The 15,641-nt window shown below is 38.5% G+C and overlaps 1 protein-coding gene across 1 annotated transcript in view; it reads left to right on the top strand.

Annotated features, from left to right (window-relative positions):
* LOC106896316 (peroxisomal targeting signal 2 receptor-like) overlaps positions 1-7,726 on the top strand; it is an 11,743-nt gene extending 4,017 nt beyond the window's left edge. The window contains exons 3-6 of the mRNA XM_014956152.1: positions 1,603-1,660; positions 3,173-3,323; positions 7,207-7,284; positions 7,585-7,726. Of these exons, the coding sequence (XP_014811638.1) occupies positions 1,603-1,660; positions 3,173-3,323; positions 7,207-7,284; positions 7,585-7,719 (422 nt within the window). The 3' untranslated portion in view covers positions 7,720-7,726. The remainder of the gene's footprint in view (positions 1-1,602; positions 1,661-3,172; positions 3,324-7,206; positions 7,285-7,584) is intronic.
* The last annotated feature ends 7,915 nt before the right edge of the window (positions 7,727-15,641 follow it).

Consider the following 15,641-nt stretch of genomic DNA (forward strand, 5'->3'; position numbering starts at 1 on the left):
GAGGGGGGGCCGGCGCCGCCGCGCAGTACTGGGGCGTCGCGGGTGGGGGCGGGGGGGGGAGCGGGGAGGGAGAGGGGTAACCGGTCACGTCTGTTGCCGGTGGCGGCTCCTGAGGGGGGGCTCGCTCGTGGGTGTGGAAAATCTGGGTGTGGGGACCGTCAGTCGGTGTCTGTAAAAAGCGTTTTGGGATTTCCCGTCCCGTTGGTTTTGTTTTGCTGGGGTACAAAGGCTCTGCCTGCGTCCCGATGTGGTGAGATACTCCCCATCCAGCTCTGGAGTCCTCAGCACAGGAGGGACATGGACCTGTTGGAACGGGTCCAGAGGAGGCCACGAAGATGCCCAGAGGGGCTGGAGCCCCTCTGCTGTGAGGACAGGCTGAGAGAGTTGTGGTTGTTCAGCCTGGAGAAGAGAAGGCTCCAGGGAGACCTTAGAGCCCCTTCCAGTACCTGAGGGAAGGATGGGGAGGGAGTAGCTATAGGACAAGGAGTAGTGGTTTTAAACTGAAAGAGGGGAGATTTACATGAGATATTTTGAAGAAATTCTTTCCTGTGAGGGTGGTGAGACACTGGAAGAGGTTGCCTGGGAGAAGCTGTGGCTGCCCCATCCCTGGAGGGGTTCAAGGCCAGGCTGGATGGGGCTTGGAGCAACCTGGTCTGGTGGGAGGTGTCCCTGCCCAGGGCAGGGGGTTGGAACTCTATGATCTTTAAGGTCCTTTCCAACCCAAACCATTCTCTGATGGGGTGAGGGTCGGAGCAGGGCACCAGCCTGGGGCTCACCTCAGGCCCCCAACCTCCCGCATCCTCCAGCAGCATCTGAAAACACAGTCCTTCTGCTTTAGTGCTGTTTTTCACAAGACCCTCTGAGACTAGTACTGATTTTATAGGGTCAAGAATAAACATAGTAGTAGAGACCTACACAATGTGGATAAAATGTCTGAAAATACTTTCTCCTTAAAATTTTAACTGTTCTAGCCACAGTCACCCAGTGTCCAGGTGTGCCCTGGCTACTCTGCCATCCTGCTAAAGAGGAAGGCTGAGCTTTTCTCAGCAAGGGGACCTTTTTTGTTTCCAGTGGTAGTGTTTCTCCCAAAAGCACTTATTTTAAATAAAGTTTCTAAACATGGAGTTACTTTCACGATATCTCAGTCATATGGGAAAGCAGTATGTGTTTTCTCAGAGTGGAATTATTTGTTTAATTTCTGGGGAGCTGTGTTTGTATTACTACATTCAGGAGTGAAAAAAAGCATTATGTCTGCTGTGTTATCAAAAAGAGAAAAAGGAACCCTGTGCCGGTATGTTTGTGATGTGAGGCTCGTGGGGAAAATGCACTTTTATGCTTCATAAGCAAGTTGTTTCTTTTCCAACCTCACCTGTGGATATACTGGAGTACAAAAAAAACCAAAACAAAACCAATCTGATGTAAATTAATCACTGTTTTAGAGAACACAAGAAAACAAGTTGCAATTTACTTATGCAATTAATTGTTTGGCCTCTTAAAGTTCAGATGCCCTTTGTATTTGCACACTGTGGCTACCTCAGAACAACAGCAGTTTGCTTTAGCATGGGGCAGCTTGTCATGTTTTGTTTTATTTTGCTGGTTTAGGTTGTGGAACTCTGGCCGTGCTGGAACAAAACGAAGCTGGGATTGTTTTGCTCAGGAGGTAACATAGGTTTATGTTTTATTTTTGCAAGAGAAAAGTTTATTATGTACGTGTGAGTACCAGACGCAACAATAATATTTTGAGTTATTGTTTGGGTTATTTATTTGTACAATAAAAAGTATCATGTATATGCTACGGTATCTACTGAATACATACATGTCCTTGTATTTGCATACACAGGAATGTGTTAGTATTTACATACAGATGATAGGTTTACCTTGCACAGATTTTGTTGTAGGAAGTCCTTTCCGTAGTGTAAACCATTATAGAAAACTGACGATGTAAATTAAAGCAGCCTCTCTGGCCTAGTTGAAATTAAAAGTTTTAGTTTTTTAGCAACAGTGCGTTGCCACCTAAATTTATGCCCTTACGGTTGACTTACAGTGAAAACAGAGCAGGAAACTGTGTGAAGTCGTGGAGGCCCTTCCTAGGAGATGCAATATTCTAAGGCTTTGAGAGAAGTTTGGTTTGTGTTCTGGGTGGGAGGAGGAGAAAAGTTAGGTAGGAGGGGGTTTAATACTTGACCATCATTGACCTAGAATTTTTTTTGAAGAAAGTTTTGAAACAGCAAATGTTTAGATTAAGAGGGCTGAAATAGCAATGCTTAACACATAGTTATTCAGCGAAACGCTTTTAAATTCATAATTAAAAAGCAAGGCTCTTTGAAGCTGTTCAGCACACTGTTAGTCCTGCTAAATGCTCTGATTTAGTACTGTTAGTTTCTATGTTTCCAGTGAATCCACTTATTTTGTGGTAGAAAGTCCTGTAACTTCTTCAGCCATAATCTGTGTTGTTTTGTCTTTTGAAAGGTACTGTGTGCATGCTTCCCTCATCATTACTGCAAGGTGCCATGAAATTTAACTTGAGTTTAGCTGAACCCTCAGTGAAAAGGGGGTGAATAGATTCGTATTTGCCATCAGATAACAGCATTCTCATTGCTAGTTGTTGCAGAGCAACTATTATATGATATCAGATCCCATATGATGAATTGTTGGTGGGTTCAAAGGCCTTTTAAGAGAGCGTAGAGATCTTTAATATGTTCATGTCTGTCTTTCCATTGGTTTTTCATTGTGATTCAGCTTCCTAGTGGTGTTGGGAATTGGATAGAGCTCTCACAACGCAAACAGTTTTATTGCTTTGTTTACTACAGCCGTTACAGACAAAAGTCTCCTACCTCTGTAGCAACATCTTGGAGAAACCGTAAATCAGACTGAGGCAGGTGGTACCTCTGTCTCTGCCTGCCTGACAAGTTTAAGACTGAAATCAGATTTCATTCTCTCTGTGTGAGAGGTCCTTAGCTCATTTATGCTTTAACTTAATCAATATATTCTGGCATACAGTTGTAAAAGATGAAATTGTAACAAGTAAGTTACTTGTAAGAAGATTTACGAAACTCAAATATATAGATTGCTAAAGAGGGTGATTTAAAGAAACGCTATCTTTGCATGTAATTAGTCCAGACTTTTATGTTGTGCTTTCTCATGGACAAATATCTTTGTTGTTCCCATTTAGTTTTGACTGGAATGACGGCCTGTTTGATGTGACCTGGAGTGAGAATAATGAACATGTGTTGATCACTTCTAGCGGAGACGGATCTCTGCAAATCTGGGATACAGCTAAAACCAAAGGTCCGCTGCAAGTCTATAAAGAGCACACTCAGGAGGTAAACCAGGCAAACCTGAAAAATTTAATGGATGATCTAATATCTGAATTATTAAAAGATTTATTCGTGGACTTAGACAACAAAGCCCACTTTTGATTCTATTTTTTAACTTTTTGGGGCTCTTATTAAGTAAATGATATTATTTTGGATACAAAGTGAATTACCTATTATACATATTTGTATGTGCATTCATATGCTGTAGTGGTACTGCTTAATTACATAAATTAATATATTCAGAAATAGTGTTTGTGGTTTCTTATAGGGTAGGTGATCATTGTGTTGTGTAAAAGTACTGCAGTCGTTCTGTGATTTTTAGAGAGCATTATTGTTTAGGTCTAAATGAGACAGCTGATGCATATAGCAGTGTTATTCTTTAAGATGTAAAGTGATACAGATTATGCAGATCCTTAGGACTTCTGTTGTACCTGGAACTACTCATCTTTTTCTGTTCTGGCACCTGTGACATCCTGTTCAAATAACAGTAGTCAAATACCAGGACAGCATGTATTTTTTTTAGCCTTGGTTTGATATCATTGCATTTAATTTTCTTAAAGTCTCATAAATAAACTATTTATGCAGTGTGATAAGGGTAAAGAACAATGTTACGCTCGTGTCCATAAACATATTTGCATATTTTTAGGGACATTTATGCTTTAGTTTATTTATCTTTCCCCAATTGATTTTTCTACCCTTTTTTTTTTCATGCTTTCCTTCTAACTTCTCACTTCTGTCAAGTCTTTGAACTTTAGATGCAGTCAGTTTTAGCTTAGGTTACTGATGCTTTATCTAAATGACATAAATCTGAATGAAATTTACTAATAGCCAATAAAAATGGTGGAGGAAATCCAATTTCTTTACTCACAAAGACCTCAAGATTTTGTCAGATATGAAGCACAAAGCTAAAAGCTGAGTGACTGCAGCTACATGACAGTCTGTCTTCTGCACCTTATTTCTTTGTAATTTTGGTACTTTGGTTTAATACATATCCTATGTAAACACAGAATTTTAAGAGATGAGTTTGTAGTAGTGATCAGGATTTTATGATGGTGTTCAAAGGCTGGTGGTAGTAACAGAAAAAGGTAGGCAAAGCATAATACCATATTTGGGTTTGGGTTTTTTTTTTGTCTCTATCATTTTCTCATTGAAATCCTGTCCATAAGTTTATTTTGGTTCTGCTACACCATCTGTTGTTTGTGAAATAAACATTTCTGTGTCCAAGTCTTAGTTTAGCAGGTAGCATGGGGAGGTGGATGCATTCAACCATGAATTAGAAAGAGAGTTTAGGAAACATGGGCTGTTTATTGCAAGATACGAAAGGTTGAATTGATTCTTTATAAACATGCATTAAAAGGCTAGATCTCAGAGGGAATAGAGCTAATAGTTTGTGGTAAACACTGACAGACAGCCTTTTTAAAATGATTGACTACCCTCTTAATCCTTAATCCCTGTCTGACATTTCTAATGACAATTTTGTCACTGCATTTTATAATATTTCTAGTGCAAGATTGACAGGGATCTGTTTCTTGTTTTCTAAATAAGATTATTGTCCCTCCTCAAAAAGAATGTGCATTTTTAATTTGAAAGCGCATCTTAATTATCAAAGGACAATGAGTTTTATTCCAACACTAACCAACTGCTGAATCTCATGCATAAATTAGACTAATTTACTTCGGTTTTGATAAAGTCTCACTGGAATGTGAGACAATAGAATGCTTGAATTAAATTTGTCTTGTAAATTCAGCCTGAACATTTATATGGAACTGGTTTTTATGGGTTTACATCTTTTTTTTCTTTTAAATAATCTTTTCATCTTGCCTGAGGCATTTCTTGCTGCTGTTTAGGCATAAACTAGTATTAATGTATTTTATGATTGAAGATAAAGCACTAAAAGACTGAACAACTAAGGTTTATGCTGTGCTGTTAGTCTTTCCCAGTTGCTCAATCTGTAAATTTATATTGGATGATGGCATGAAAAGGAAAGAAGAATAAAACTTGGTTCTCCACACCTTCTTCTTTTCATCTCTTCCCGTTACCTTGATCTGTCACAGACCAAATGGAAAATAGCTCTTGCTTTTTCTGAGCCTGTTGTCTGCTCCGTTTGTAATTCTTGCCCGGAGGAGGATTTGCCCAGGTGCCTCCTCTGCAGCTGCAGAGTGCTGGGCAGCCCCAACCCTGTCTGCCATATGGACACACACCCCTGTCACGACGTGTTCAACACATCTGCGTGCTGATAGCTTGCGTGTGAGCTGGAAGCCATATGTGTGCTTTGCCTTATCTGTGCAGGAGATCTGATCCATCACAAACCTGTGGGGGGTAGGGGAATTGTGGGATACGGGTGTATTTTTCTTTCTGGAAAATCTTGGACGTGAACATGAGAGCCAAATGGTTTGAATGGGGGAGGGACTCTTTGCCAGGAAGGGTAATGATAGGACAAGGGGAAACGGTTTTAAATTGGAAGAAAAAAGATTCAGATTAGATCTCAGAAATTTTTTACTATGAGGGTGATGAGACACTGGAACAGGTTGCCCAGGGAAATTGTGACTACCCCATCCCTAGAAGTGTTCAAGGCCAGGCTGGATATAGTCTTGAGCAACCTGCTCTAGTGGGAGGTGTCCCTGCCCTTGGAACTCGATGATCTTTAAGGTCCCTTCCAACCCAAACCATTCTATGATTCTATGAATGGAGCTTGAATGGAGCTGACTTCTTAGGGCTGTTGTGCGAAAGAGGCACACTATGTAGGGATACATTTAAGGGCATTTTCAAAGAGCAACAGCTTAGAAGTTGAACACAGGCCATCACACTGATTCAGAGGGAAGGAGAGAGGGCCATGTTTGTGAGGAGCTCAGGAGCCACTTTGGAAAACCATGATGTTCAAGGCTAGGCTGGATGGGGCTTTGAGCAACCTGGTCTGGTGGGAGGTGTCCCTGCCCATGGCAAGGGGATTGCAACAAGATGATCTTTAAGGTCCCTTCAAACCCAAACCATTCTATGGTTCTATGCTGTCTTCCATTCTTAAAATATGAACAAGTACTTGTGTGTCTTCTTCATTATTATTTTAATAGGAGTCAGGTGGAAAGGGAGGGTATTTTACTGAGCTGTTGTACTGATAGTTTGCTGACAAAAGTAGAAAAGCCAAGAGGTAAAGGCTTGGTTTGGAAAACCAAGAAAGAATTACCTCTTAGTTTGGTGTTTGGCTTTTGTTAAGTACTGTCTCAGTGTCTTGTACATTTGGATTAAAAGCTCCTCAAGGAAGGGAACTAGCACAAAATGGTGCCAAAGCAATATGCCTTTCACTATACGGGAAGCAGGATATTGTAAAATAAGAAAGGAACCTGGAAAAGATGAAAACAGGAGTATTTATGGCATGGATTTCTTATGAGAATTAGATACCATAAAAAACTATATATTGTTAGTCAGCCAATACCCCAAAGTCAACTCCATAGTCAGCTCTGAAGAGAGATGGCATTTACATTGCTAGTGATTAGAAACTGTAGATGTTTGATTTCTTATCCCTGATCCAGTTTTATTCAATTTAAATTATGGCTTTTTACAGTAGTAGAAACTTCTAGTGATGGTAGGTCTCTGTAGATTTTGTTACAACTTTTTTTTTTTCCCCCTCCCTCCCATTTTGGCCCATTTTTACTTTTTTGGATACTTTCCTGAGCCTATATGTACTTTAATGCCAGACTGAGATGTTAAAATGAATTTGTGTTCAGGTAAATGACATTCTTGGCAGCTTTGTGGTGTCTGACTTGTGTGGGTTTTTTAGCTGATTATGATACAATCTGCAAATCCAAGTCTAGTTAGCCAAAGTTTCATGAAATAGAGTCTCAAGCTTGGATTCTAATGCTCTTTCTAAAGTAGGTTGTTGTATCGTTTATAGGCATATAGTGTTGACTGGAGCCAAACTCGAGGAGAGCAGCTAGTGGTGTCTGGTTCATGGGATCAAACAGCCAAGCTGGTACGTTGCTTTTCTGCTGAAGGTGAAAAATGTGATTTGCTTTGGATCTGATGGTTCTTTGTGTTAAGAAACAGCATTGATTCACTTTTCTTCTTTATTTTTACACTGAGGCTGAAGTTCTGTTTTAACGGAGACCTTGCTTTATCCCTCAGTTGATATCAGTATACAAATATTTTTCATGATGCATGGTAAAAAGTTCATTTAGTCCTTTCTGTATGCATAAAGCTTTTTTTAATATATGAAACCCTTTCCTTTCTTACTGAATGTGTACCTCAACAGTTTTCTCTTTACTTTATTCAGTGGGATCCAGCTGTGGGGAAATCATTACGCACTTTTAAAGGCCACGAAGGGGTCGTTTACAGCACTATATGGTCTCCACACATCCCGGGCTGTTTTGCATCTGCCTCAGGTAAAGGGGGTTCTCACAATTTTTAAAAGCACCTTGTATGTTACTGGATTAGTTCAGCACTTTGTCCAGCAGATGGTAGTGTGTGTCATACATTAAAATGTTTAAGGAAAAGCTTATTGCTGCAGCTGGATTTGTAAGTTCTTTTATAGAATCATAGAATTGTCCAGGTTGGAAGGGACCTTTCAGATCATCTAGTCCAACCATCAACTTAACTCTGATAAAAACCATCACCAAACCATGTCTCTAAGCACTAGGTCAACCTGGCTTTTAAATACCTCCAGGGATGGGGCCTCAACCACTTCCCTGGGCGGCCTGTTCCAATGTTTGATAATCCCTTCAGTGAAGAAATTTCTCCTGATCTCCAATTTGAACCTCCCCTGGCGCAACTACAATATTTGTTTCAGAAGCAGAAAAAATGTGTGATTTCAATGCCCCGGCTACACCCTCCTTTCAGGGAGTTGGAGAGAGCAAGAAGGTCTCCCCTCAGCCTCCTCCTCTCCAGGCTCAACACCCCCAGCTCCCTCAGCCTCTCCTCACAAGACTTGTGCTCTGTAAATCATCCTCTCAGTCATTTAAACAGGGATCAGCAGTTTTCTAGCAGTCACTTCAGTGACTGGCAGTTTTTTCTGTTACTTTACGTAGCTGTCTTCCATTCACCTTATTCTTGTTGACCACTAAATCAGTTTATATGCTTTATTTTGTCTTCCAGCTTATGTTTTTTGTTCAGATTATCTCAAGTGTCAGTAGACTGTTAGCTCTGTGAGAAACATACTCAGTTCCCATTGAACTGTGTTAAGTACTTCTGGAGATCTCTGTGCCTCCTTCTTTGGAAAGAGGAGTCAGGAAAGCAAAATTGAGTCATCAATTTTACTTTCCTGCTTTGGCCAGCACTATGAATCTTGCTGGTCGATATAATAATAATAGAGTTGGGTGTACCTAGAGGCCAAGAGGCTGTATGGTGAGGTGGCAGTGTTTTCCAACCACTGCTCCTGCTCCAGAGGCACAAGAAGAGCTTTGAAGTGGAGCCTAACTGTGGACTAACTGGGAGAGGGGTGCTGTGAGCCACGGAATTTGCTTGGGAGATAGAGGGGCAGTAAGATACTGCCTTAATACAAATATCAGTAGACTCCAGTGGCTTAAATTTCTCTGATTTCTATGCTAATTTAAATAGAAATTGTTTAGCTCTTATATCAAGAGGGTAAGCAAGGATAAATACGTTTTCCTGTTACTGAAATGAAGGAGAGACAGTGAGTACACACAGATAGTGGTCTTCTCTATTCCATAGGAAGTGTGATGAAAAAGAACATGTGGATTTCATAAAGTTTCAGTCTGGCTGTTTCCATCTGACTCTCCTTGCAGAGTTGAACTAGAATGACTGGCAAATTACATGTGTTTCTTCTAACGCAGTAGTGCTTGGAAGCCAGGTGCAGATGCACAGATATTTCCAACTTATTTGAAAATTCATTCAGGCAACACTTAGTGAGGTACCTATTTAATAGGATGTGCAGAAACTTACAGGATTGAGTCCTGTACATTGCATGAACAGTTCTACTGAAATGCAGATATATACTACAAAAGACCAGCTAAGTACCATTTGGTCAAAGTTAAGTGGAGAAAACAGTGCTTAGTGGTTTTTTGCAAATTCCTGGGGCTGTTATGATCTTTTTAAAGTCCTGCTCAGAAGCCTCCCCTCCATGGCAGCCTTACTCATACAAAAATTCTGACGTTCTAGCTGAACAAAAGGGCTTTACTCATCCAGCAAGTTATTTCCAATTTGATTCTCTAGGCTGTGAAGCCAAACTCTCTTCTAATACATTGCCACTTGAACAATTTTGGGAAACACTGATAGTCAGATGGTGTATGTGGTGGTACTTAAATTGGGTACAGCAACATACAATTGATCTACCGAGTGACTCAGCAGCTGTTGGAAGTTTTAACTAAAACACTAAAGAGTTGCTATTCTTTTTGAATTTTACTTTGACTCATGAAAGGGACTAACACATACTGCTGGAGCTTGAAACTAATTGCAGTCAGTTTTCCCCAATTGATGACTCCATAGTATATTGTAGGAAAAACAACACGCACAAAAGATACAACATTTTTCTTTAAGTACTACTCAGGTGTGAAATAAAATCTTACAGTGTAGTGCTAGGTGTAAACTCCTCAAATAAGAGAAAATTAAGCCTTCAAAATGATGGTGAACTTTCTTATGGTTTCCAAAATAAAACATCTGGTGTGCAGCTAAATGAAATAACTTCAAACCAAAGATCTCATGTAGAAATCATGACATACAGACGTGGAAAAGGTTTCTTCATTTGCTTTTGGTTTTAGTTTTACATTGGATTTTTCCTGTGGTTTGATTAGTTTATTTCACTGTAGAAATTATGTATTGGGAGTTTTTTCTTTGTGGGTTTGTAGGTAGCAGAAGTACTCGTGACCTCTAGCTATGGGTATAAATGCCATTTCCATATTGTAAGAAAGGCACATCAGCCAGTTTATGTGGAGAGCGACTTCAGTGTTTAATGGCATTCTGCTCTGTCAGTCAAGACATGGGATAAAAACCAGGTGGAACTGTCTGGGAAGCTGGACCTCCTCATTTGAAACTTGCAATGATGAAAAATATGGGACAGAAAGCTTAATTTCACTGATGACTGATCTTCTATTGAGCTGGAGGAAAAACTGCCATCTCCCCACGATAGCGCTGTGTGGAGTTTACAGCTGCTCCCTGCTTTGCTACCCATGGCTGGAAGGCTTGACCTGAAGTTTTGTGGTCTCTTCTTTTGCAACGTTGTGTTGTCTTGAAAATTAGTAACTGGAAATGTGTCTGGAGGGAAACTTTTTGTTCTGTCTTTCACTTTTTTTTTCTTTTCTTTTTATTCTTAAAAACTATAACTTGTTGAAGGGCGTTGAAACACTTTCTTTTTGAAGGAGGTGGTGCTGCTTTTGGGCTGTAGTGTCTGCATGTGTGTTCTTCCTCTCTGTTGCCTCTCCTTTCATCTTTCTGTCATCCCACCTCACACATACCTGCTTGCAACCGCGTGCTTAGTCATATCTTAATAGTATAAAGTCTTAGCACTTCAGAAATGAACAGTTTCATGTGTTAGTAAAATAAGTTAAGTATATTGTTAGGAAAAAATGTTGGTCTTGAAATGCTTCTGATTTAACTAAGTAAAGCAATGCACTTTTAACTTTATTTTTTTTATAGAAAATAAGTAAGAGGGAAGGAGTTTTAGGAACCTTTTGCATGCCTCACCCCTGCCCTTTTTCTGCCTTTATTTGAATATGCATAAATGCCAGGAGAACTTTAATTTCCACTTAACTAATCAGTTTGTGAACACTGAAAACAAAAAACCAAGCACAACTGTTAGCCACAGTAAAATAGCTGCTCAGAGGACTACTGTGTGCCTAGACAACTTTTGCCTGAAGGTAATCAGGTTAAATCTTTGCTTTCAGAATATGACTTTTTCTCAAACTGTTATGAGACTAGGAAAAGAATGAGTGAATAAAATGGCCAACCTAAGACAATATAAAGCAGTTGAAAAAGAATTTGATACTAAGCTGGTTATTTTGCTTCATTAAGTCTCTGGTCTGAATACACACAGGAAAACTAAGTTTGTCTGCAGTGGACAATAAAATGCAATTGAATTACAGAAGATAAATATGTCTGATGCTTCAGTTAAATTAGCTTTTATTCAGCATCTAATAGGCTTCCATTTAACATTTACAGGGATGTGTGAGGTACTTCACGATGCTGTTGCCTTCATGTACAATCATTTGTAGTCTCAAAAAGCAAGGCAATGGCTTGTCTCTTTTTGTTTGGAATTGGGAGTTAATAGTAACAGAACAAACTGTAAATTCTGTATATGTAAATAACTGCTGTTGTGATGTCAGTACCAATTTCTGAGCTGATAAGATAAGGGAGATGTTCAGCTGGACGTGTGGCACCAACCCAGGGCCCTGGTAAATGTCTGCCTTACACTGAAAAAAAACAGTGATGTGGAAAATGTCATTAAAGAAGTGACATAAATGTTTAACAGCATCTTCATGGCTAAAAGGCTTTAATGAGTCATTGTGTCATTTGCCCAGAAGGTCTCTTGAGGGTTTTTTAGTGTTTTTTTTTTTTTTTTTTTAAAAATGTCCAGAGTTTGATTGCTCATCAGTCAGTTTAAATTCTTTGACATTGTGTTTGATAAAAGCTATAGCTTGTTATGTGCATGATTTTATGGAATCTAAATAGAGAATAAATGTTTTGTAATTCTATTTTTTTTTTTTTTTTTTTATCCAGAGAGCAAATTGGTGAGAAGCACATCAAGAAAGTGCCAAATGCACACAGCATTAGTACAGAGTCAAATATAAATCAGTTCTACTAAATGACTCTCCATAACTGGAGAGCAATAGGCCCTGCTTGGTCCTGTGCTTTATAAAGAAAGCATCCTTTATAGTATCAGCTGGTTTTATTGCCCCTTAAATTTAACAGTAGGAAGTAATTAATGAGTACCATTTTAGCCTTATCTGCATAACAGTAGTATTCTTCAATGCAGATATGAGACCAAATATTTAGGATTTAGCAAAGCCCAGATCTAGAGTGACTGGTAGCTTTTATCCTGGCTACTGGGACCTCAGTTTTAATGCTGCATTCATTTTTCAATCATTACTACACTTTTTAAGTTTACTCATCAGGGTAGATACATAGTTTTTATAACATCTTAAACAAATTATAAATAAGGGAAATAATTGTTTCTTAAACCATCAGGATAATGCCTGTATTCCTCAGTATTTAGATCAAGTAATTGTATTCTTTACTCAAAGACTTATTTTGCAGACTGAAAGCCCAATGCAAAAAATTTTCTCCTACCACAACAACGTGGGATCATTTCTGAGAAGCTTTTATTACATTGATAAAAGTGTTGGGGAACTGTCACTTTGCTGGTTTACAAATGATCACGTAAATCCAGCCTCCACTCTTTGTAAGCCCTTGCATTCAGTGCTCAACTTTAAGGTTATAATTAAAAAACACTGTTATCTCGTATTTTGTTTTATTGCCAGCCCTGACATAGTGAGTTGCCTCTTAAAAAATTTGTTTTCTTGCCTGCTGGTCTCTTAGTGACAAATGTGTGTAGTTCAGGGCATGTCAAGCTGTAGTTTCATAAATCAGGCTGACATGTGATGTAGGCTTTGCACACCTTCCTGTGTTTAGTATCCAAACTGTGAAAGAAAACTAAACCCGAATTATTTTGCATGAAATAATGAGCTGGGGAAGGTGTACAACTACCAAGAGGATGGTTACTGAATTATTTGGAAAGGAATAGCCTTGAGTGCAGCTCATCAATAGAGGTGTTTTCCATGTGTGAGTTCCTGGACCAAATTTGGGGTCGTCAGGTCTTTGACTTCAGGTATCTGAAGTTTCAGCTTATATTCCCACTTCAGAAGTCACACAGGGCAAGATGAGGAGCCATTGGGAAATGGGGCTTGCAGACAAGGGATTCCAAAGATGTTTGTGTTTGTTCAGGTTCTTAAAAACTAAAGGAAATATTCTGTTCTGTTCTGACAGTGTCATGAGTTCCAAATACTAGAGGTTTATATTCTCTTACTTTGTGTGTGGTGTGGGTCTGCTCTTTGTTTCTAGTGATTATTTTTTTTCCTGGTTATTTGCTTGTTAAATGTGCTGAAGAAATGCCATCATGAAGGTTCAAGGATTTGCAAAACGTGGTCATTTTGGAATCCAAATCCTTGAGGGATAAAAAAATAAGAAGCTTCAATTTACTGTGTAGTATAGATTGAGTGTCTGACTATGGAGCTACTGTGGTTTGTTGCGGTTTAGCTAAACTGCTGTTTGTGCTAGAAGCTATTAAAATATCATTTATTTACTTTATTGTGTCAAATCTATGTAATGAAGTGAGGTAGGTGTTTTCCTTTGCAGTCTATTGCTTCAATACTTACCAGCTCAGTATTGAACTCATCCCAGTCTTGTGCTCTTCAAGCTTCACTAAATCAACTTCTAATGTGCAAGCTGAAATATTTCTCAGGAAATTAGTTTGGCCCTGCATTTATAGGATGTGCTAACCATAATGAAGTATTATACGCAGCACATCCTAGAACACAAAGCACTTTCAGGCTGTAATATTTTATACTTGAATCTCATTGTAAAGTAATGGTTTAGTGTTGAGAAGAATGCAGTAACAGGGTTTTTTTTACAGTGAATTAATATGTTTTGGGCCATTTGGGTTGGAGTTAAATATCTAACCAATATTGCCATTTGCTAAAGAATGTTTTCATAGTGAGTCCTAAGTGAAGTCAATTTTGAAATAAAAAAATTGTCCCAAGATTTATGTTTAATCGTCTTGGAAAACATCAAAATAAAAGTTTTCCCTGGTTGGGGTTTTTTGTTGTTGGTGGTGGTGTGGGTTTTTTTAAACAATTTACTCTTTTCAGAAAAAGACTCTGTTAAGGTCTTTTCTGAAATAATTTAAAGCTCTTTTGATTTTTAGCTTTAGAGCATTTTGTATCAGACCAAAAAATTACCAGTGGGAAATTACGTTTCCACTGGTAATTATGTTTACTTGGTATCTGGGTTGTGCTACATGGAAATAGATTTTGTGCATTCAGTAGAGTCCTGTTGGATGACTTTAACACCATTATTTGTGTCACTCTATTTCTGTCCCTTTGTGTGGAATATCATGAGCTTTATTAATCCTGTTCTACGCTCAGTTATACTATCTAGGGTGGAAATGGACAGCACAATCATTTTAACGTGCCTAAAAAGATTGGGTTTGAGTCATGAGATTTGGGTTCTACTCTTTATTTCTATTTGATTCTGGCTAAATAATTTAATCTGGTTTAGTATTTAAACAATACATACAAGTTAGCAAGTCATGTTAACTTGTAATCATTCAGTGGCACTGCAGAAGTACTTACTTTAATCGTGATTTCTTTGATGTTACACCATGTATGGCAATACTTGTGTCTTTTATGCTGAATTCTTTTCCAAAGTAAATTAAAGATACATTATTTGAGTGGGGTTTTTTCCTTGATGAAAGAACAGTGTCTGAAGATGAGATTTCTTGCTTTAGACCTTAAAAATGAGATTTTTATTTTTTTTTAAGTAAAGCTTCAAGCTCTGGTTCTTGAAAATCTGTCCTGGTTAGAATCCTTTTTGCCTCCAGATACTGTTTCTAGTGTTTAAGGTTTCTTGGGTTTTTACTAATCTCCAAAATACCTAACTGTGCAATGGTTATCTATGCATTTGGCAATGATGGTTTTTGTCAATGGATTTAGGAGATTATGATTTATGGATTTGGGTAAAATACATCTAGGAGTAAAAAGCCAGTATAAAACCTACACGAAATTGAAATCTTAAGCTGTATCTTTTCACTGTTGTACGTTGTCATTCACATTAGCAGTCTTTATCCCGGGAATGATGTACTTGTAGATTAGCATCTCTTCCAAAAATTTTGAATAGATGAGTATATATTGTGTAGTTCTATGGATTCGTCCAAGATTTCACAAATATTCATTAAATGAAAGAAAGGGAGGACAATGTATAAACAAGTCATGAATCATAATTATCTAACAGACCAGCAAAAATCTGTTCCCATAGAGAAATTGCTTCTTACGAAAATAGAAAGATTTTGTGGGGGAAATGTTGGCCAGTTTTGCAGTTGCTTACTTTGGGGTGCCAACTGGAAGTGGCTGTTAGTGAATATGATGATCCTAGGTGTGCTTTACTTGTGCTTTCTATTATCCTACTTCTGCTTTACCATATGGAAGAAATGCATCCTTTGTAATGCAGATTTGAAGGAATCACGGAAATGTGTAAATTCCAATTTTTTTTAACAGCAATTTTTATTGAAATGAAATATAAATATGTTGTGATGTCGTGGAAGGACGTTTGAGGTAAAAAAAAAGTTTGTTAAAATCTGTAATGCGTCAGGATTACACAGTTTATGAG

This window comes from Calidris pugnax, unplaced genomic scaffold (genome assembly GCF_001431845.1).
Source record: "Calidris pugnax isolate Ruff unplaced genomic scaffold, ASM143184v1 scaffold302, whole genome shotgun sequence".
Lineage (NCBI taxonomy): Eukaryota > Metazoa > Chordata > Aves > Charadriiformes > Scolopacidae > Calidris > Calidris pugnax.